At 34.2% G+C, this 24,571-nt stretch overlaps 2 protein-coding genes across 2 annotated transcripts; both read right to left on the minus strand.

Moving 5' to 3' along the window:
- Positions 1-973: 973 nt before the first annotated feature.
- Positions 974-24,319, minus strand: LOC120148113 (calmodulin binding protein PICBP-like). Its single transcript, XM_039161300.1, is given in 6 exon segments — positions 974-1,299; positions 1,655-3,380; positions 3,383-4,110; positions 4,486-4,995; positions 8,926-8,928; positions 24,307-24,319. Coding segments are annotated over 3 exon segments (2,829 nt in total). The 5' UTR covers positions 4,920-4,995; positions 8,926-8,928; positions 24,307-24,319; the 3' UTR covers positions 974-1,299; positions 1,655-1,713.
- Positions 4,921-5,864, minus strand: LOC120148123. Its single transcript, XM_039161308.1, has 2 exons — positions 5,394-5,864; positions 4,921-5,304 (listed from the first exon to the last, which is right to left on the minus strand). The coding sequence occupies exons 1-2, from the start codon at positions 5,715-5,717 to the stop codon at positions 4,921-4,923; spliced, it is 708 nt and encodes a 235-aa protein (XP_039017239.1). The 5' UTR covers positions 5,718-5,864.
- Positions 24,320-24,571: the final 252 nt, after the last annotated feature.

Below are 24,571 nucleotides of genomic sequence, written 5' to 3' on the forward strand. Positions count from 1 at the left end.
TATTTTTATGGTCGAGAGAGCAGCAGTGCAAGTAAAGCACACTGTCGTTCGGATTTTTGTTGAACGGCGGCGGGAGCAAAGCTTGGATCGACGTTAGCGACTGATACCATGTAGATTTGAACTTCTCAAAAACAAATTATTTTTTTCACGTTACAATCAGAGTTTTACAGGGGGTTTTTATACAAGTATTTGTAAAGAGTTTAAGATGAACTAGGGATTGTATTATCTACAAATTAAGATTCTAAAGTTAGTGTTATTAAAGTAGAAAACTAATATTTACATCTAACCATAACTCACACATAGATGTATTTGGTGAGGGACTGGATCAAGCATCCGCTTGGATATTTTCAGGCTGACATGACATGACTACTATTTTAAACAAAGCCTGAAATTCTACAACTTTTGAAACTTGAAAGTAATTGTTGATGAATCATTAATTTGGTTAACGTTTTCTTCTCATGAAAGGGAAATGGCTTTAGAATTAGCCACAACTTATCTGTTCTTGTTGAACTTCAAATTTCCTTTTAAATATTTTGCCAAGTTTTTGTCTCTAATATAATTCTTTGGATATGGTGCTAGATTTGTAATGTTTAGGTTATTCATTGTGAATTGTTTTTGGAAGACAGTGCAAGGGTGTGATGTTTTGGGCCAATATGTTTAGTAATTGATTCTTCTATGATATTTTATCCTATAGTTTAAGTTGTCTATCCAAGTCAATTCATCTTTGGATATGGTGCTAGATTTGTAATGTTTAGGTTATTCATTGTGAATTGTTTTTGGAAGATAGTGCAAGGGTGTGATGTTTTGGGCCAATATGTTTAGTAATTGATTCTTCTATGATATTTATCCTATAGTTTAAGTTGTCTATCCAAGTCAATTCATCTTAATTTGTTTGTAGTTATGGAACATCGCTAACAAACAATTCTCATGGCATTTGTTCTATGTTTAGCAATTGATTCTTCTACGTTATCTCTGATGTCCATAACCATTTATTAGAATAACCGCTGTACTGTTCCGAAAGGAATAAGGTAATATGCAACACCATACTTAAACAAGAACACATCTGGTATTCTTCCCTTTTTCCTTTCACCAAGCATGCTCGAAATATGATTTGAGGTTTAAAAAAATCTTGCAACTTACAACTTTTCAGACTCTACACTACTATTTCCTATATGGATCTGAAAACAACAACCATTTCAGTTTCCATTGTGTTCCTACTGTGATGTTTTGCCAGACCGCACTCATGTTTCTGTGCCATTCAGATTGACCGTATTAGACGGCCACTTCTTTTCTCCATACCTGCAAGTAGGAAAAGATAATGAAGTTTCACCATTATCATAAAAGGTCGAAATTTTAACTTGAATAAAACATATTAACAAGTTCCCTTTTTCCCATACCAATGAAATTTCCCCATGACTGCTCTACTAAGTGAGGTAAGTATGGTATATATGCTTATTATGAAATTTCATAATTATATCATTTTAGTTTAAAAAATCAGGAGAACAAATGGTAGGCTCGTTTGTGTACTTTGTTCTAATGAGTTCATTCTATTAGAAAATGCTTAGCTTATTTTTCCTGTTGTTCTACAGGTTCCCCTATTGTTAATATCATCTTTCCTCAAATGATGAAGAAATGCAGCGGTCTGAGTGCTTACCTTGTAGCTTCAGTTTGATTAGCTTTTCCGGATAAGCTTTATTGGGGCTTTTCATGACTTCAACTTATAGTCGGAATGACCGTCTCAAATGCTTCGACAAGAAGGCCCACTCGCCTCTTCCTTTCTGGAGTTAGTTTAGCAACCACTTGTTGTAGTGCATAATCTAACATCCATTCTTCAGCATTTTTCCTGTCTCTCATATTTTGATGCCTTAGGAGAACTTTCTCTGATTCTGGGGTAGGATCTACGGGCAGGTATCGAGGTCCCCTTGGGTTAAATTCTTTGACCTTTTCCAATGCCTTAACAAATCTCCTAAGTAGGACTAGCTTTTTCAGATTGCTCCAATTTCTCTGCACTCTCTTCTTGGATTTATTTCCCTCCTCTATTCCTCCTTTTGCTTCCATATTGGTGTTGACATTTTGAGAGTTCAGTATTTTTTCTTTGGAAGTCAAGGTTGAACTAACCTCTGTTCTTATGGTTTTAGTTTCTTCATAATTCTCTTTAGCAGAACCAGTAGAACTGGTGATGATTTTTACCTCTTCTTGACCATAATTCTTTTCTGGGAGTTCTTGATCTGGAATTACCTCACCTACTGACTGATTCTCTGATGTGTCATCTTGAATTTCTGGAAGAGGTATTTCATCTATGGCTTCTTCTACAAGCTTTATAATCTCATTGTTGTGTCCTGTTGAGTAATTTTCAATCATGTTCTGACCAGCTGCAGAAGGACCTTGACGATCAGCGTTGTTCTCTTTAGGATGTTTGCTGGCATCGTTTCCTTGGACTTCCTCACCTGCAAGTGGTTGCGATCCATTTTCTGTGGTACTACCTGACACCATGTGCTTATATATCAAGTACCAAAGCCTCGTGTATTTTTGTCTTTCAGACAGAGAAATATTAGCTTCGAAATTCAAATCGGATTGTTCAAGTGGTGAATGGAGGAATTTATGTTTTGGCTGATATCCTTCACCAACTTCTTCTAGGCATTCAGGTTTACAAGGTGACTGGTAAGGTGAATTGCTAGTGTCACTGGACTCCATATCCATCTTCTTTATACCGAATTCGGAATCTGTGTTGCAGACTTCTGAGCTCTGAATCAAAATTTCTTCCTTTGCAATTCTTTGAACGTCTTCATTTACAGTGAAAAATTTGTCATGAGAGGTCCCCATTGCATCCTCATCGGTTAAGGACTTATCAGATATTCGAGGTTCTTTAAATTCTGACAAAGAGAGGTTGACTATGGAAACTTCATTCCCATTATTGTCATCAATGGCACAATCATCTTCTTTCTTCATGTCTGTTTCTTTAGAATCTGGAGATGAATTGGTAGATTGCAGGTATCCTACATTAGATTCACCGACTTGGTCATAATCATCTGAGGAATCCATTTCAGAGTTCAATGGCTTGCCTGGGGAGATTTCTGAAGTGTTTTCATTTTCTTTGCCACCGTCATTGTCAACTGAGGACTCATTATAGTCTTGAGCAGTAGTAGAAGAAACCGATGTATTGGACCTCAAATCATCTCCAATTTTTGCTGGGATGACAGTTTCAAATGCTTGTACCAACATAGCAACTTTTCTTTTTTGAGATGGAGCCAATGTTGAAATAACCTGACGAAGTGCATGGTCGAGCATCCATTCCTCCGTATTTTTCCTCCCTTTCTCAGTTTGATGCCTCAGTTGAATCTTTTCTGCTTCCGGATCATTGGCCATAGGAAGATAACGAATTGTTTTGGCTTTAAGTTCCTCACCTTCTGTAGTGACTTGACAAATCTCTTGAGGATTATTATCTTTTTCAGATTGCTCCAGCTGCTTGGCATTTGCTTGTCAGCCTTTTTTCCTTCTTTTTGGGCTACTTTCACTTCTTCAGATGCAATTTCTTTACCAGATTGAAACTTCATTTCTTCTCGATCATGTACAGTACAGTCTTCAATGGAATTAGACGAAGTTGAGGTGCTTACTTCTTTGTCTTCATCCTGCTTCTGATACAAGAACTCCTGGCCTGAGGTTCTTTCACTAACAATTGATTGATCATCCGACGAGTGGTCTGGAATTTCGGAGAGGATCTTGTCAAATGCTTGCTGTACCAGCTTAATGGCATCGCTTTGGCTGAACTCAAGCTTCCGGTTGCTTGCTTCATGATCTTCATTGTTCATGGCTTTATCCACCCTTGAAATTTCCCAACAAGAGTTGTTCTTTTCACGTCCGTCATGCAGATCTTCTACTTGTTCTTCAGAACTCATTCCAGATCGTGGTGCTTTCGTTTCAAGTTCAGCATCAAGACCTGTGGCCATATGCCGGTATATTAATTTCCAAAATGTGAAATTCTTCTGATTTTCCACCACATCAGTACTACTAGTAGCAGCCATAGTATCCTCAGCTTGAAGAATTCCGGTATCAAGTTCAGAATCTTCATTCCTATCTTCAATGCCTGAAGCTGGTTCTTCCATCTTCCCAGTAACAGGAGCAGACAAGAAAAGACTACTCGGAAGCTTACAACTACTCCCAGTTGCATTGCAGATGATTATTGATTCATCTGCCTTCAAGGACAGATTGTCGAACTGTGTTGGATCTCCATACTCTTGTGAAGTGACATCCCCATCTTCAGGGCAGCCTGGAGTGTGAATGGACTTATGGTCTCCATTGTTGATTCTCTCAGTTTCTTTAATCTTGATATTGGTACCAGGGGTATCACAAATTGCATTTTTTTCTCCAGTTCCACTGCAATCAACACCTGTGTCCTTGAATACTTGAAATGACCCCTGAGTCTGCTGTTCTACATGACTTGGATTTGGATCTGATATCGAACTCGAATCTACAAAATCACTACCTTCCTTTCCTTGTACTGAAGGAATATTTCTGATATCAACAGCTTGTTGAACTGCAACCCCAAGATCCTCATTAAATAGTCTTTTCTCTTTCTGTACTGCTTTCTTTCCATTACCAGAATGCTTTGCTTTACCAGAGGATTGACGGTCTGGTTTCAAGTTTTTCTGACTCTTTGCTGCTCGCCGCCTCATCGACATGAACCTCTTCAATGGGGGTTTTTCACCATGATTATGGCCATGAAGAGAACAATAACTGTACCGACAGACATTCGCAACTGCAGTTCCATTGGATTCATTTCCTCCTGGATTAATCTCTAGATGATCTGGAAATTTGGAACCTTTGAGTGTTGAGGAACATGTAGCTCTCTCTACACTTGGATCTGAAATGGAAGAATTCTGAGAGCATATCTTCGTCCTCTTAGATCTTAAACTTGCCATTTTAGTTAAGATCTTTCATAGGTCCCAAGGTAGATGTTCTTACAGCCCTAACGGATCTATTACAAGGATAAACTAACTGGTTTCTCTTTTCAGAAATGTTCTTATCTTGATCACTGATATCGAAACTAGATCCGGAGGAGCATGAACTCACCTGTAACTGCTCCTTCATATCAGAAGAACTAGTTTCCTTCAAGTAAGGAGTTGATGAACTTTGATCATCTAGAGAATTTACCTCTCTCCAAGATGACTTCTTCACTCTCTTCTTCAACTCGGTTCCTCCAAAAGATTTCTTCATCTGAGGCCTTCTGAATCTCATGCTGGACTTTCTTGATACACTTCTATGAAGCTTAAAACCAGATTCCGTCGTCAATGTTTCCGGTAATACCTGTCCACAAGAAGCACTATTTTGGCTCTTGAACAATTTGAATTTTCACAAACAATTAATAGTATGAAAACTTCATTTCATGTACTTGCCTGGATATTCTCTGAGTTTGCAGCATTTTTACGATTCGGCGATGTATCGGACATCACTATCGGAGTAGATTGTTCCGAGCCTGCTGCATATCCGGATAACTTAGCTCGATACTGGCTCGATGAAGATGATCTAGCCTTTCTTGTTGATGGAATTCTTGAGAGCTTGATTGATCTCAGCTTCTTCATATTCTTATCTGCTAGAGTTTTGTCTCTGTTTCCTCCACCCGGGTTGTCGAAACACGATTCGGTTGTAGTTGACATCGTTTCTGATCCAATGAAAAAATCGAAATCTGCTTGGACTTGAAGCTGATGGGCAACAATCATCCTTGGGGTCTGTAAAACAAGTGGCTTGAATGGGAAAATGAGGCTTAGAAGAGGGTTTTTGTTTTCATTTACCTTGTGTCCATGTACTGCATTGAAAGTGCAGAGGATGTCTTGAAAGCCAGGCAGTATTGATCTAATCTAAAACTCACTGCGTGCTTGTCTTCGTTGAACAAAACTTGTAAAATTGGAGGAGGATTAGACGCCTTGACTTGTACAATGGGGGAGACCATTGACTTGATCTTTGTAGACCCCACTCAATTTTCTTTTTCGATGCTTTTGGTTGGTGGAGATTTTATTTCCTTATCTTTACTTTGTACACATGGTAGGTCGATATAAAGGAGGATTCAAACATAATTGCAGTATTGTCTGTCAATATTCCAAGAAGTAAACTTATCATATGTTGAAAAAGTCTACAAATCGTATGGATTGTGGAGAAACAGTCTTGCCTTTCCACATAATTTCTACATGCCCAGCTGGCTTCCCATAATATCATATACTTGGGTGTTGTTCCTTCATAATTTCATTCGATATTTTTTCAAAATCTTTTTTTTTTTTGTCATTGAACACATATAAGCCATACAGATGTAATTTTTCACATTTGAAACTATTAAGAACAATATTCTTTTTTTGAACTAATATTACTTGATAAGTTCTCTATCAAAGTTTTTTTAAAACTTTAATAAGAGGGAAAAATGATTTTATCCTTTTTCCTTTTCCTTCTTTATCCTCGTTGTCGCTATAAAACAAAATATGGTATAAAATGTTTAAGAGTGCATCAATTACATGTCTGATAGGCTACAAATAATAATATATATTTCTCCATACGCCGGTGATAGTTGCAGTAAATAAAATGAAAGAGCTAAAAGAGATTGGTTCAAGTGGTAAGTAGCTTGATATCATTTAATCAAAGTCTCAAGTTCGAGTCTTTGTGTATGCAGAAAATCCTCGTCGAGAGACTCACCCGTTAGAGTCAGGTGTGCAACTTGATTCAATCTAAATGGAGAAAAAAACAAAAAGAAATTCAGCAATAAAAAAATAGAAGAAATGTAAGCATCCTAACAGAATTGTTCTTCTGACTTCGCTTCTGATGTTTCATTGATTCTGATTGATAGGTTTGATTCTCATCTTAAAATTACACGTTTTGGTTATATTTTTTAATAGTATAAGATGATTATAAAATAATATTTGTTTAGATTTTATCATTAAATAAATATGTTCGTTAATATATAAACGAACATTAAACGAATATATTCACGAACACTAAACGAACAAACATGAATATCTTTAAAAATAAATAAATAAATATGAATATAAAATTAAAAATCAAGTGAATACAACTACAGCTATGATATTTATGCCTGAGATCTTCCCCCAAGTTGTTTTGCTGGCGGATCACAGATCACACGTCCTTGATCTCATGGATAGATGAGTCATTTTCTTAAAACACAATTTAATATTATATATCTTAAATATATTTTTAATTAAAAAATTATTTTCATTCTTTAAAATTCTGTAAGTTTAACCAACGAGATTATTTTAAGTGGTAAGCAACTTAATATCGTTTAAGCAAGTTTCGAGTTCGAGTCTTTGTGTATGTATAAAATTCCTGCTGGGAGACTCACTCACTAAAGCTAAGTGTACGATCCGGGCCGGTCCAAATTAATCAAGGTAAAATCTTAATAACCGAAAGGACAACAATTTTTTTTCTTTTTATAAATTTATATCCATTCAAATTTTTTAAATTCACTTCAATTATAAAATCATATTTTTATCTATATTTAATCAGGATGTTTTCCATCATTAATTGAGACGAAATTTTATCGAAAGTTTATGTGAACTCATGTGCGACGTCATTACCCTCAAGACACTTGTTCACCTTCATGGGATGCCACCTTTGTTTGTTCCTTGATCAACCATGTGAACCCATATTCGTTTTTAATTGGAATCAGCAAAGTTAAGCTGGCGTAAATCAAGGAGTTAGACTGAAATATCTTGCACGTAAGAATAATATTTTTAATTTTTTAGAGGGAGAAAATTTTATATGTTATTAATTAAAATCACATGTAAAACAAGACGCATATATGAGTCTTATTAAAAATCTCATACACCTAATACAGAAAAAAGAGTACACTATGTTGATGTTAAAGATGTAATCGACCATTACACAAAGCAAGAACCATACACACAAACAGTCATCTACCACACCGCCAGGACACTCATCATAAAAATGAGAACCAAAATATAGCCAATAAACTCAAAACACAGCGGATCCCAGACTAACAAGAAGTATGGTTCCATCTACAACTCTTACGGAAAGCAAGCCTGCAACATTTTATACAACCCAACATCTGCTCGAAAAATTTAGTTTAATGAGGAGCATTCGACAAGCGAAATGACACATGCTTCGAATCAGCTAACATACAAGGCAAATATGCAAGGGCGTCTCACAAATCAAGTATCGAGGGATATGATACGGGTCACAAGCTTTTTCTCCAAAAACTAAATATCGATAGTGCCAGTTCAAAAATTTGGTCTCCTCTACATCTTTTATTATTAAATAAGGCATCATTTCAACAATGCCAAATAATTCCGAAATAAGCCAAATTTCATACAGACTTACATGAATTGAAACTTAAGAGCCCAACCCAGACAAATAGGAAAGCTTTTGTATTACATGGACAAACAAAATTATGATTCTAAAGCAAACACCATCTTTGTCAAATCCTCCAAACTATCTTGCAATGAAAAAACAAATGATTAATAGTCTCATGCTCTTTATGGCATAACACACAAGTACAAGAAACCATAATATCCACCCCCGATTTGCTAAGTTTACTAGTGACGAGGGTCATAATTGTCAAATAAATAAGCCCTTTTTCTCATATAAGTAAGCTATAAACGCAGAATAGGAAAGAATGGTTGGTCTACAGGAATTCGAAAATTTCTAATTTAGATTTGATTTGATGCTAACCAAGAAACTTGTAAAACAAAAGAATTAAAAAAGGGAGCGTTTTGAATAATCAAGTAACTAAATAAATAAAATAAAACTAAAGTGAAGGAAATAAAAGTAAGAAAAATAAGTTGTAGAGAATAATTAAGATGAGAGATAGCATTCAGCTTCGTTGTTCCTTAATTCGTCTCGATCACTGAAATAGGTTTTACTTTGAATACTTGCCGGTTACAGTCTACAAGGCTCAACCCTTGTAACTTGCTCTTTTATCCGGTGAACTAATTTTCCAAAGTCAATCATTGGAATTTAGCCCTTATTTGGATTAACATCAGCTATCGATGTTAATGCTAACACTAGTTTTAATACGGGAAAAGTCTGTGCTCGGATTATGGTGTCTCAATGAGAATCGAACGTGATCTTGATTTCCCTTAACAGACCACTACAAAGTTTGTTCTTAGGGAATTGAATTTGCTATGAGCCGACTCTTCTCCCCAATTTTAGATCACAATGTCGATCAAGCCAATGTGCTCTCTTTGGATTGAAGGTATTGAGATGTTTAAAGAAAAGGTCAATTGCCTCTTCTTGTCTGCCGAAAATCAAGAATGAATATGAAGATATGAAGCGTTTTTACAATTTTCATGAGATCGGATCGAGTCATAGCTCAGCTATCGGTTAAAAAAATGTTTAGCCAAGTCTGATAGAGTTCATACTTGGCGTGTGGAAAAGAGAAAAAATGAAGAAGAAAATAATTTTATTGAAGTAAAAACCTAACACAAAACAAAAGCCAAAATCAGTATCATACTGAATTCTAAACATGTCTCAAGCTTCACCCTTAGAGGGTATATACACTTATTTTTGTCCGGGTCGTAACTGTTTTTTACATTTTATTATTATTATATTATTGTTATTTTATTATTATTTTACTTTATTTTTTGCAGGCACATGCCCTTTTACAAAATGACCTAACATTTTCCCAAACAGCAAGCCAAATCAGATTCAAAATACAATGGGCCCAACCTTTGGAAACCCTAAGCCCACACATGATGAAACCAAGTTGCTAAGATTTTCACCTAAGCAATCCGCAACCATTGCATGCTAGTAGCCGTTGGATCTGTGCTTAATCCAACGGTCCATATGAGAAGGGTTTCTAGAACCCTAGACAAGTTAAACCGCCACCACCACTGTCACTGTTAGAACCCATCCTCGATTCGAATGAAAATCAGAAAAAAGACATGTAAATTATGGTATCCATTTAAAGAATTACGCCCGGTCAGAGCAAGTGGCTAATGGATGTGACTGAAGTCTCTAAGAAGGCTTTACATATTATAAAACCTAGAAAGAAAGAATAAAGGATGGGTAACCAGTTCGAAAAAACATAAAAAAGAACAGAGAGCTTCGAAAAGGGAGGAGATCAAGAGAGAATACGAAGAAAAAAAGGATTCAAACAAATATAAAAAAACAGTTCGAAAAAGGGAAGAAGGAAAGGAATAAAAAGTTTACCTTTCATCGTCGGGGTCACCAACATCAAAGCTACCTGAAGGTAACTCTTTGGATCTAAGCGTCTATTGGGTTCTAAGGAGGGATTAGGCTCTTTTTGGTTGTAGGAGGTTGAGAAGGCCTATTGTGGAATATTGTTGTGAGTATTGGCCATCGAGAACTACCTTTGAAGGCGCCGATAGTGGTGGCCGCTTGTGAACTGAAGAGAAACAAAGAGAGAAATAAAAAATGAGAGAAGGGAAGAGAGTGAGAACAATTCAATGAAGGGAGAAAAAATAGGGCTAGGGTTAGCTAAAAATTATAATAGGGTATTTATGTGATCGTATAACGGCTTAGGAATTAGGGTTTCCTAAATTCAACGCATGGGTTAATCCTAGTTTCAACCCTCTGCTTTTTGTAACGTTTCATTTTAGTCCTGAAATGCAAGCTTTCATTTGTCATAGTTTGAATTTTGATTTTTATAACGATTACATTTTGGTCCTTATTTATTTATTGTTGATTTATGGTTTAATTGCTAATTTTCGTTGTTAATTTGTGGTTATTTCATTTTTGTCCTTTTGTATTTATATGTTCAAAGTTGCTATATTTATGCTTCATGTCCTTCTGGCTTTGTTTCATATGCATTTCGACCATCATTTATGTGTAATTATTTCATGAAATATAAAGGCTAAAAACACCAATAGCATCCTGTAAACTTTCTTGTTTCAATTTAGTCCCCATATCATTATTCGCGTATGCATTTATTTTATTAAATACAATGTGGTAATTTGTGTATATTATTGTGTATGTTTTTACCATTGTTGTTTAGTTATGTACATTATATACTTACATATATATATATATTATAGTATCATATTTTTATATTAAATATTTGTTTTGTACGTGTATTTGGAAAATATGTATATATATTATTTAAGGTAGTATTTCTTTAATTTATTATTTATGTATAATATTTTAAATATAAGTGTCTGTTTAATATTTTAATATTTAAAATCATTGGTTGTTCGACTAATCTATGGAAGACCTCCAAAAACCTGGGTACCCTTATGAGGGTTATTCGAATAAAAATGATTTTTAATATTATTTATTATTTATTTATACTTTGTGATATATTAAGTCGATTAGATATATCATATTCACTTTAAATAAATCTGTTATTTTTAAACATTTTCATATTTTTATAACAATATTAGTTTAATATTTTATTTATTTTAGTATTTCATTATTTTAAGTAATATATTTATTTTTCATATTATGTGGATATTTTATTCATTTTGTATATGTCATTTCTTACTACTGCATTTATAAATCATCCATTTGTTTTCTTGTTTTTAAAAAATATTCAAAGCCAATGTTGCTTTATATCAAGAGTTAATGAAATCGTATCCAACATGATTGGATAACAATTTCTATTCATTCCTGAAGTGAAGGGACATCATTTTCAAATAAAATCGAGTGAATTAAATTTGTTTTAGAGTCAAATGTTTTACAAAGAAGTTCAATCTTTTCAAAATTCATTCATCGAAATAAAATGATCGTAATTTAAAACTTGGATTCAAATATGTAAAATTCCACTATTTAGACAACATATAATCGAGGGTACCAATTTTGGACGTTGTGGGGGTGTTTATCCTTCCTCGCGCGTAACCGACTCCCTTTACAATGAATCTTTGTTAAATGCAGACCAATTTATGTCTTAAAAATGATTTTTCTTAAAATTGTTTTAAAAGACGTTTGTAAGGTATTCGACCTACCTAACCCAAAGGTCGATGGCGACTCCAAATTTCAAATTAAACAAAATCCCCAATTTTCTCAAAATAAAGTCATAATTGTTTTAAATTAGATTTGTCGTATTAAAAACGTTATGACAGCTTGTCGACTCCGCTGGGTACAATTTTGAGAGTCAAGCCTGTTCGATTATATGTTTCCTAAGTAGTTGGAATTTTGCAAATTTGAACCTCTATTTAATTTACAATCATTTTATTTTTAATTTTTCCATTAATCTTGCATTTTTTTACTCTTTTAAATAGTTGTACTGACATTTTAATCTTGCATCATTTTACACTTAATGTTTTCAGGCTTGTTAAGATTTTCAAAAACGAGTCTTTATTTTTATTTTTTGGTAAAAGTTTTGTGAGTTCTTCCTCTCACTTCACATGTATTTACATGTCATAAGCTCTATACCCGAGCCATGTCCCATTAAGTGGGAGTGAATAGCTAGTTCCCTTCGTGAGTAACCATCCATACAGGCTAGTGAATGACTCCCGAAGTACATGCCCCTATGATCTTCATGAGCATCTCTTAGTGTTAAACATGAGGCATGTACTCCCTCAAATTAAACTCGACCTGTTTAAGTATATAATAGATGAGGATTGAGGGTTTGGTAGCCCAAGGGGGAACCAACAAGAAGGATAATTCGAGTACCTTTTCACAGTAGAGCCGAAACCATTCATTTAGTGAACCCTAGACTGGCCACCCTAGGTAGAGCCATGCCGAACCTCTAACCGCCAATAGGTATAGAAATAAGTGTAAACAAAGGAGGAACGACTTTGAACCTTTACCTTTTCTTTAAATTCATAGAATAAATTTCTTTTCAAAGCATGCGAACTAGATACCATGCGGTTAGGATTTATTTCTTGAAATAAATCATGTCGGATAGAAAGCATGTCTGGGTAGGATTTCTATTTTGATAAAAGCATATTTGAGTAGATACCATAATGGGGGAGATGTTATATTCATGTTTTTTGTTTTTTTCTTTTTCTTATTGAAAATGATTATATTAATCTTTTAATAGCACTTTTATCTTTATCGATTATCTACCTGTACTAACTCAATTTTTTTTCTCATTTTTGTGTCATTTTCTCCTTTTGGTATTGTACTATCATCATAGCATAACATGAAGGTGTTGATACGTAGATGACTATCTAATTGAATTTTTTTCATAAATAGAGAAAAAAGTTTTCAAACAAGTAGTCGCATACACAGACATTCACGAATGGCTAAAAGAAGTTAGGAGAGAACAAGAAGAAAACTCGTTTGAAGATCATGCATCAAAACTGACTGATAGAACAACACCCAAGATTCGAGAGGTGACTACTTGATTCGAGCAGCAATGTAGTTACAAAACCTTGCCTACGATCATTCTACCATTAATCATAAAGGAGTGACAGATGACTCTAACATCCCAGGCCATCAACTAAGATAGTTCATAGAGCACTTGAGGGGAATAGTTTTCAAGGACGAAGTGTAACACCCAAAAAATTGGACTAGTGACTGAAATATAAGTTTTTGAAATTTTGTAACCCATTTAAGAAAATTTAAAAGTTCAAGAACTTAAGTATGAATATATTAGTATGGGATTAAATAATAATTATGGAAGGAGTGAAGAGCATTAGGGTAATTTCAACTTAAAAGGTATTTTATCCCATTTAATAGGAGATAAACACGTGAAAGGGGGGATTTATCCATAACCTTTCTTCTTGCTTCTTACTTCCTTATTCCTCCCGTTTGCTCTAGCTACAAAGGTAAGTTTGATTTCAATTGTTTATTTCTTGAATTTCTAAGTTGGTTTTGAGTCTTTGGTTGTTATATAAGCTTAAGGAAAGCTTATATAATCTTAAAACATCAATAAGAGAGAATTAGAAAGGAGATTTTATTAAGGATTTAGAAATGAATTTTTGATATAAAAAGGTTTTTGAAGTTCCATTGATGAATTTGACTTGTCATTAGAAGGATGAAGAAGCTTGAAGCATTAGAAATGAATTTAGAAAACATGGAAAGTTTAGTAAAATTCTTAAATTCAAGAGTTATAGTTAGTTATGAAAGATGATAAGGTGTTATAGTGATATGTGAGGATTTAAGTATGTATAGTTGAGTTTAAAAGCATGAAGAGAGCCAAATAATTAGAGTTTGGGGTAAAGTGTTGGAAATTTTCAGGCTAAAAAGCATTTTCTGGGTGAGTAGTATCGGTACATGTTGAGTGGGTACCGATACTACAAGGCAATTTATGAGGAAATGATGCATGGGGTATCGATACCTGAATGAACAATATCGATACCATAAGGAAGGAGTATTGATACCATTATGGAGGGTATCGATACCAGGTAACATCGAAGCTAATTTTGGTGTCGGTACCGGGGTAGGGTATCGATACCTTAACATAGAAGTATCAGTACTGTAAGGGTAGTACCGATACTACTTAAGTTAGAAAGTTGAAATTAGAGTTTTATTTAGTTTACAGTGATATGAATTGTATCAAGTAATTTGAATCCTGACATTCATTAAATTAAGTATTCGTGTAGATATCAATCGGAAACAAAGTTCATATAGGCGATCAGAGTAAGATTCGAGGGAGAGAACGAGAGCTTGATATTGACAAGTAATCAATGTGAGTACATGATATTAAGTGTAGTTAGGTTATGGAATTAAGACTTACGAGGAGTCTAATTCTGATACTAGATTATATGAGTACCCAAATGTAAGCATGTAGTGATATGATGTTTAGATATATGAGTACATGTATATGTCTAGATGTAAGTACATCTCTATGTGTGTGATTTATGTGAATATATGTATGATTGTTAAACCATGAGACAAGAACTTATGTGAATATATGAAAAATGAAATGAGTTAAATAATATGAATTTATGTGACCGTGTGAAATGATATAAGCTTTGTGATCATAAAGTATGTTAATGCATGCCTATAAGATAAGCCAAGTGACCTTCAACTGTATGATAAGATGATATGTGATTAAGTGATTAAGAGATATAAGCCATTAGATATGTGATATATAATCATATGAAGTGATCTATGTGTAAGTGAACTATGTGATTATGTGAATGTATGATAATATAAATAATAATGCCCATGTTATGTGTTATGAGAGCTAGGGGTATAGTTGGCATGCCAAGTGTTTATGGTTCTACGTGGTCCTTCGGGACATATATATAATCCTTTGGAACATATATGTGGTACTTCGGTACACTTATTTGGTCCATTGGAATATGTATATGGTTCTTAAGGAGTGGTCATTTGAGACATATGTGATATGTGGTCATTCGGGACAAATTATAAGTGCCTTAGTGGGAATTATACGAGCTGTGGTGATAGCATATGTGCACAACCTCTATGCACTAACATACCTTAAGTTCTTAGAAGTATACATGGGCTTTAAAGAGAATAAATAAATAACTTGGCTTGATACAATGTGTGCTTTTATTGTGAAATGATCTACTTGTTTTTATGATGTGTATAGAAATGATAATACATGTTTATATGATAAAAAAGAGTTAATGACAATAATATAATTAATGTTTAGCATGGTAATGATGATCTATGTGTATATGTAAGCATTGTGTTGCCTGATATGTACATGCATTTGTGAAATAGTTATAGTTCCATTATTTAGTGATATGTCTCACTAAGTATATGACTTAGCGTGTAAGTGTTTTATACGTAGGTGCTGATAAGCCAGAGGATCAAGCTTAGGACCAGCAAAATAATATATCTCTACTTGAAGATCATATCAGAACTAGTTTGTAAAGTATGCCTTTTATGTAATAGACACGTTGGCATGTAAACAAAGTCGCTAAATATGTATGGTCTGATCGATTTTGGTAATGTTTTGAAAATAGTGAAGTGAAATAATAACTTTATATTAGTAAATGTTTAAATTTCTATGGGTTTTTATAAAAGTACATGTTTTGAATAGTCAATGTGACACCTCAGATCTGTGTCCGGGTCGGGTACGGGTTGGGGGTGTTACATTTAATGGTATCAAAGCTAAGGTTTAGCCAATTTTAGGCTTAAACCGGTGTCAAACGAGTTTTAAAATGTATACATGCCAACAAAAAGTGAAAGTTTCTGATCTGATAGAGTCATGAGTATGTTGTCATTTAATAGAGCTATATGATTATGTCTTAGATGTCTGATCGTGTGAGTTCTCGAAATAAAGGAGAAGTGATGGAACTAGAGGTAGTAGTAATTCACCTGCTCAGGCCAGGCAGGGTGAAGAGCGAACACCTTCAGAAGTACCAGTACGAGATTAAGGATTGTTCTTCAGGACGTTAAACGCTATTTTGTTGCATTTTCAACCTCCTGCTCCCTCACCTCTATGAATGAATATAGCTAAGGAATTGAAAGGTCTAGGAGCACCCAAGTTCAAGGGTAAAGCTAAGGAAGATCCTGTTGTCGTTGATCTTTGGTTGAACGATGTTAAGATAATGTTAGAGGGACTCCACTATTCTGAAGTGGAGAAATTAGATGGAATAGTTTCCCTTCTACGTGGTCAAGCTAGAATATGGTGGACAAATGTCACCATGAGATTGAGAAGTTATAAAGTGACATGGTTATTCTTGTTGGAAGAATTCAAGCGTAAGTATATTGGCGATGAATTTATCAGACAGATGAAACAAGAATTTCTGAATTTGAAAGAAGGGGATTACATAGTGTATGAATATGAATGTGAGTTTAACAATTTAAGTCGTTTTGCTGCTAAGCTTATTCTTACTGAGAAGGATGTATGTGATTGGTTTCGTGGAGGGTTTGCATCCTAGGCTAAAAGAGTTGTTACTAGCCATGAATTTTCATCGTTTCAAGAAGTGGTAAACCATGCTAAAGTTCTAGAAAGAGCTCAGAGTGAGATTCAAAGAGCGGAAAGTTCAAAAGTCCACGAGAATTGATACGTCGTTAAGTTCATCGCCATCAAAGAAAAGTAAAGATTTGGATTCTCCAACTCAGGACATATTTGAATCAGCTGCTTCTACGGCTAAGATATCAAATATAAGTCAATCTAGGCAATGTTCATATTATGGAAATAATCGTACAAGAGTCTATAGAGTGATTTGAGGAGCCTGTTTTAAATGTGGTGATGTTGGACATTTTATCTGAGGCTGTCATTTCTTAAATGATGATACTATACAGAGAGAGAAATCTATTACTTTATCTCAGAGAAGTAGGAATAGAAGTCGTGGAAGAAATCAGTTCGGGTCATTCATTCAGGATGATATGCATCTAACTGCACGAGTTTATAATTTAAGGACCGATGAAGATTTCGAGGATCCAGAGATTATGCAAGTAAATTTCAATAGTGTGGTAACGTAGTTTGGTTTTAATAAACTTGGGATCAACATAGTATCTGTTAGTGATAATTAGAAGGAGAATTGAAAAATAATTTGGAAGTGATATGTAATGAATTGTTAGAGAGATTAGTAGGGTATGGTTTTTAAGTGAATAAGTTGTGTCGAGTTTGTATATAGTATGAATATAAGGTTAATAGTAAGAGTAAATAAAGATTTGTTGTGTATTATAAAGGATTGATTCATCTCGTTGTGAAGTGAAAATTCAAGGATGAATTTTCTTAAAAGGTGAGGAGATTTGTAACACCCCAAAAATTGGACTACTGATTGAAATATAAGTTTTTGAAATTTAGTGACCCATTTAAGAAAATTTAAAAGTCGAAGGATTTAAGTATAATATATTAGTATGGGATTAAATACTAATTATGGAAGGAGTGAAGGGCATTATGGTAATTTCAGCTTAAAAGATATTTTATCCCCTTTAATAGGAGATAAACACGTGAAAGGGGGGATTTATCCATAACCTTTCTTATTTTTTTCATTCTTCCTCCCGTTTGCTCTAGCTACAAAGGTAATTTTGATTTCAGTTGTTGATTTCTTGAATTTCTAAGTTGGTTTTGAGTCTTTGGGTGTTATATAAGGTTAAGGAAAGCTTATATAAGCTTAAAACATCAAGAAGAGATAATTAGAAAAGAGATTTTATTAAGGGTTTAAAAATGAATATTTGATATAAAGAGGTTTTTGAAGTTCTATTGATGAATTTGACTTGTCATTATAAGGATTAAGAAGCTTGAAGCATTAGAAATGGATTTAGAAAACAAGGAAAGTTTAGTAAAATTGTTAAATTCAAGAGTTATGGTTAGTTATGAAAGATGATGAACTGTTATAGTGATATGTGAGTGTTTAAGTATACATAGTTGAGTTTAAAAGCATGAAGAAAGCCAAATAATTAGAGTTTGGGGTAAAGTGTTGGAAATTTTTGGGCTAATAAGCATTTTCTGGGTGAGTAGTATCAGTACTTGTTGAGTGGGTACCAATACTACAAGGAAATTTATGAGGAAATGATGCATAGGGTATCGATACTGCATGAACAGTATCGATACCATAAGGAAGGAGTATCGATACCATTGTGGAGGGTATCGATACTAGGGAACATCGAAGCTAATTTTGGTATCGGTACCGGGGTAGGGTATTGGTACCCTAACATAGAAGTATCGGTACTATAAGGGTAGTACCGATACTTCTTAAGTTGGAAAGTTGAAATTGGAGTTTTATTTAGTTTGCAGTGATATGAATTGTATCAAGTAATTTGAATCACGACATTCATTAAATTACGTATTCGTGTAGATATCGATCGGAAGCAAAGTTCAGATAGACTGTCAGAGTAAGATTCGAGGGAGAGAACGAGAGCTTGATATTGATAAGTAACCAAGGTGAGTACATGATATTAGTATAAATAGGTTATGGAATTAAGACTTACGATGAGTCTAATTATGATACTAGATTATATGAGTACCCAAATGTAAGCATGTAGTGATAATGTTTAGAGATATATGAGTACATGCATATGTCTAGATGTAAGTACATCTCCATGTGTGTTAATTATGTGAATACATGTATGTGTGTTAAACCATGAGACAAGAACTTATGTGAATATATGAAAAATGAAATGAGCTAAATAATATGGATTTATGTGACCGTGTGAAATGATATGCTATGTGATCATAAAGTATGTGAATGCATGCCTATAAGATAAGCCAAGTGACTTTCAACTATATGATAAGATGATATGTGATTAAGAGATATAATCCATGAGATATGTGATATGTGAATCATATGGAAGTGATCTATGTGTAAGTAAAGTGATTATGTGAATGTATGATAATATAAATAATAATGCCCATATTATGTGCTATGAGTGCTAGGGGTATAGTTAGCATGCCAAGAGTCGAGGGTTCTAAGTGTCCTTCGGGACATATGTAATCATTTGAAACATATATGCGGTACTTCGGTACACTTATTTGGTCCATTGGAATATGTATACAGTTCTTAAGGAGTGGTCATTTGGGACATATGTGATATGTGGTCCTTTGGGATAAATTATAAGTGCCCCTAGTGGGAATTATATGAGCTGTGGTAATATCATATGTGCACAACCTCTATGTACTCACATACCTTAAGTTCTCAGAAATATTCATGGGCTTTAAAGAGAATAAATAAATAACTTGGCTTGATACAATATGTGCTTTATTGTGAAATGATCTACTTGTTTTTATGATGTGTATAGAAATGGTAGTACATGTTTATATGATAAAAAAGAATTAATAACAATAATATAATTAATGTTTAGCATGGTAATAATGATCTATGTGTACATGTAAGCATTGTGTTGCATGATATGTACATGCATTTGTGAAATAGTTATATTTCCATTATTTAGTGATATGTCCCACTAATTCTATGACTTAGCATGTAAGTGTTTTACACGTAGGTGCTGATAAGCCACATGATCAAGCTTAGGACCAGCAGAACAACATATTTGTACTTGAAGATCGGATCAGAACTAGTTTGTAAAGTATGCCTTTTATGTAATAGACACGTTGGCATGTAAACAAAGTCGTTAAATATGTATGCTCTGATCTATTTGGCGGATCCGTGTCCGGGTCGGGTACGGGTGGGGTGTTATATTTAGTGGTATCGGAGCCAAGGTTTAGCCGATATTAGGCTTAAATCGGTGTCAAAAGAGTTTTAAAATGTATACATGCTAACAAAAAGTGAACATTTCTGATCTGATAGAGTCATAACTATGTTGTCTTCTAATAGAGCTATATGATTATGTCTAAGATGTCCGATCGTGTGAGTTCTCGAAATGAAAGGAGAAATAATAGAACTGGAGGTAGTAGTAATTCACCTACCCTAGCTAGGCAGGGTGAAGAGCGAACACCTCCAGAAGTACCAGTATGAGATCAAGAATTGTTCTTTGGGACGTTAAACGCTATTTTGTCACGTTTTCAATCTCATGCTCTCTCAGCTCCTCGAATGAATATAGCTAAGGAATTGAAAGGTTTAGGAGCACCCAAGTTCAAGGGTGAAGTTAAGGAAGATCCTATTGCTACGAATCTTTGGTTGAACGATGTTAAGATAATGTTAGAGGGACTCCACTTCACTGAAGTAGAGAAATTAGATGGAATAGTTTCCCTACTACGTGGTCAAGCTAGAATATGGTGGACAAATGTCACCATGAGATAGAGAAGTGATCAAATGACATGGTTATTCTTTTTGGAAGAATTCAAGCGTAAGTATATTGGTGACCAATTTATCAGACAGATGAAACAATAATATATGAATTTGAAACAAGGGGATTACACAGTGTATGAATATGAATGTGAGTTTAACCAGTTAAGTCATTTTGTTGCTGAGCTTATTATGACTAAGAAGGATGTATGTGATTGGTTCATGGAGGGTTTGCGTCCTAGGCTAAAAGAGTTGTTGCTAGCCTTGAATTTATCATCATTTCAATAAGTGGTCAATCGAGCTGAAGCTATAAAAAAGAGCTAAGAATGAGAGATTCAAAAAGCGAAAAGTTCAGAAGTCTAAGAGAATTGGTACTTCGTCAAGTTCATCACCATCAAAGAGAAGTAGAGATTTAGATTCTCCAACTCAGGATATGTTTGAATTAGCTGCTTCTACGCTAAAAGATCAAATATAAGTCAATCCAGGCAATGTTAATGTTGTGGAAAGAATCATACATGAGTCTGTAAAGTGATTTCAGGAGCCTGTTTTAAATGTGGTGATGTTGGACATTTTATCCGAGGTTGTCATTTATTAAATGATGAGACTGTACAGAGAGAGAAATCTATTAATTTATCTCAGAGAAGTAGGAATAGAGGTCGTGGAAGAAATCAGTCCGGGTCATTCACTCAGGATGATATGCTTCTAACTGCACGAGTTTATAATTTAAGACCGATGAAGATTTGAGGATCCAGAGATTATGGAAGGTAAATTTCAATAGTGTGGTAAAGTAGTTTGGTTTTAATAAATTTGGGATCAACATAGTATCTGCTAGTGATAATTAGAAGGAGAATTGAAAAATAATTTGGAAGTGATAGGTAATGAACTGTTAGAGATCGATTAGTAGGGTATGATTTTCAAGTGAATAAGTTGTGTCGAGTTTGTATATAGTATGAATATAAGGTTAATAGTAAGTAAATCAAGATTTTTTTAGTATTATAAAGGATTGATTCATCTCGTTGTGAAGTGAAAATTCAAGGGCGAATTTTCATAAAAAGATGGGAGATTTGTAACACCCCAAAAATTGAACTACTGATTGAAATAAAAGTTTTTGAAATTTAGTGAACCATTTAAGAAAATTTAAAAGTTGAAGGACTTAATTATGAATATATTAGTATGAGATTAAATAATAATTATGGATGGAGTGATTGGCATTATGGTAATTTCAGCTTAAAAGATATTTTATCCCCTTTAATATGAGATAAACACGTGAAATGGGGGATTTATCCAGAACCTTTCTTATTGCTACCTTCTTCCTCCCGTTTTCTCTAGCTATAAAGGTAAGTTTGATTTCAGTTATTAAAAAAATGAATTTTTAATATAAAGAGGTTTTTGAAGTTCTATTGATGAATTTGACTTGTCATTAGAAGGGTTAAGAAGCTTGAAGCATTAGAAATGAATTTAGAAAACATGGAAAGTTTAGTAAAATTCTTAAATTCAAGAGTTATGGTTAGTTATGAAAGATGATGAGGTGTTATAGTGATATGTAAGGGTTTAAGTATGTATAGTTGAGTTTAAAAGCATGAAGAGAGCCAAATAATTAGAGTTTGGGGTAAAGTGTTGGAAATTTTCGGGCTAAGAAGCATTTTCTGGGTGAGTAGTATCGATACCTGTTGAGTTGGTACCAATACTACAAGGCAATTTATGAGGAAATGATATATGGGGTATTGATACCTGCATGAACAATATCGATACCATAAGGAAGGAGTATTGATACCATAAGGAAGGAGTATTGATACCATTATAGAGGGTATCGATACCAGGGAACATCGAAGCTAATTTTGTTATCGGTACCGGGGTAGGGTATCAGTACCCTAACATAAAAGTATCGATACTGTAAAGGTAGTACCGATTCTACTTAAGTTGGAAAGTTGAAATTGGAGTTTTTTTTAGTTTATAGTGATATGAATTGTATCAAGTAATTTGAATCCTGACATTCATTAAATTACGTATTCATGTAGATATCGATCGGAAGCAAGGTTCGGATAGGCTGTCAGAGTAAGATTTGAGGGAGAGAACGAGAGCTTGATATTAACAAGTAATCAAAGTGAGTACATGATATTAAGTGTAGTTAGGTTATAGAATTAAGACTTGCGAGGAGTCTAATTCTGATACTAGATTATATGAGTACCCAAATGTAAGCATGTAGTGATATGATGTTTAGAGATATATGAGTACATGCATATGTCTAGATGTAAGTACATCTCTATTTGTGTGATTTATGTGAATACATGTATGTGTGTTAAACTATGAGACTAGAACTTATGTGAATATATGAAAAATGAAATGAGCTAAATAATATGGATTTATGTGACCGTGTGAAATGATATAAGCTATATGATCATAAAGTACGTGAATGCATGCTTATAAGATAAGCCATGTGGCTTTCAACTATATGATAAGATGATATGTGATTAAGAGATATATGCCATGAGATATGTGATATGTGAATCATATGGAAGTGATCTATATGTAACTGAACTACGTGATTATGTGAATGTATGATAATATAAATAATAATGCCCATGTTATGTGTTATGAATGCTAGGGGTATAGTTGGCATGCCAAGAGTCGAGGGTTCTACGTGGTCCTTCGGGACACATATATAATCCTTTGGAACATATATGTGGTACTTCGGTACACTTATTTGGTCCTTCGAGACATAGTGGTCCTTCGGGACAAATTATAAGTTCCCCTAGTGGGAATTATACAAGTTGTGGTGACAACATATGTGAACAACCTCTATGTACTAACATACCTTAGGTTCTCAGAAGTATATGGGCATTAAAGAGAATAAATAAATAACTTGGCTTGATACATGTGTGCTTTATTGTGAAATGATCTACTTGTTTTTATGATGTGTATAGAAATGATAGTACATGTTTATGACTAAAAGGAATTAATAAAAATATTATAATTAATGTTTAGCATGGTAATGGTAATCTATGTGTATATGTAAGCATTGTGTTGCATGATATGTACATGCATTTGTGAAATAGTTATAGTTCCATTATTTAGTGATATGTCTCACTAAGTCTATGAGTTAGCGTGTAAGTGTTTTACACGTAGGTGCTGATAAGCCAGAGTATCAAGCTTAGGACCAGCAGAACAACATATCTCTACTTGAAGATCATACCAGAACTAGTTTGTAATGTATGTCTTTTATGTAATAGACACGTTGGCATGTAAACAAAGTCTTTAAATATGTATGGTCTGATCAACTTTTGTAATGTTTTGAAAATAGTGAAGTGAAATAATAACTTTATATTAGTAAATGTTTAAATTTCTCTGGGTTTTTATAAAAGTACATGTTTTGAATAGTCAATGAAACACCTCCAATCCGTGTCCGGGTGGGGTGCGGGTTGGGGGTGTTACCCAAAGCTCCGAGATGAATATCGACCCACTCCAGACCCAATATCCAAGCAAGAGCATGTTTGTAAAATGGAATATCTTGTAAAAATGAAGACTCTTGTCTCTAATGAAATTTGTTCTATGATATTCGTCTTTGGATCGATACTTTTTGCATTGCATTCACATTTTCACCTTTACAATTAAGCATCTTCGCATGTATTAAGCATGAAAACATGAGATTAATTCTTGGAGAACTCTGTGGAAGTGGTTCTAACCACGTGATTTCTGAGAATTATGGGCTTAACCGAGTCATGGGCATGGACATCCGATGAATGATGGGGGATTTTAATGTCAATCATGAAGAAAGTCCTTGCACCCACCATGAAGTTGCACTTGCACTTGCATTACATCTTGTTTAAACTTGTTTTCTCTTTTCTTTCTATGTTTAAATGTTTGTAAGTCACTTGACATTTGAACATATTAAATAAAATGGCATATTATGAGGTTATAAGCAATGAACAATTTTAATCTTGTAGTTCTTTAAATATCATTTGAATTGAAAACTCTCTTTGAGAATCAAGGTTATGGCCTCTAGGCAAGTGGCAAGATTGAACCTTTGTAAAAGAAGGACCCTTGATCTTACTCCAGAAAATACACTCAAACATCATACCCTTTTCTTGCAGGGA

This window comes from Hibiscus syriacus, unplaced genomic scaffold (assembly GCF_006381635.1).
Source record: "Hibiscus syriacus cultivar Baekdansim isolate YM2019G1 unplaced genomic scaffold, ASM638163v2 tig00110949_pilon, whole genome shotgun sequence".
NCBI classification, from domain to species: Eukaryota; Viridiplantae; Streptophyta; class Magnoliopsida; order Malvales; family Malvaceae; genus Hibiscus; species Hibiscus syriacus.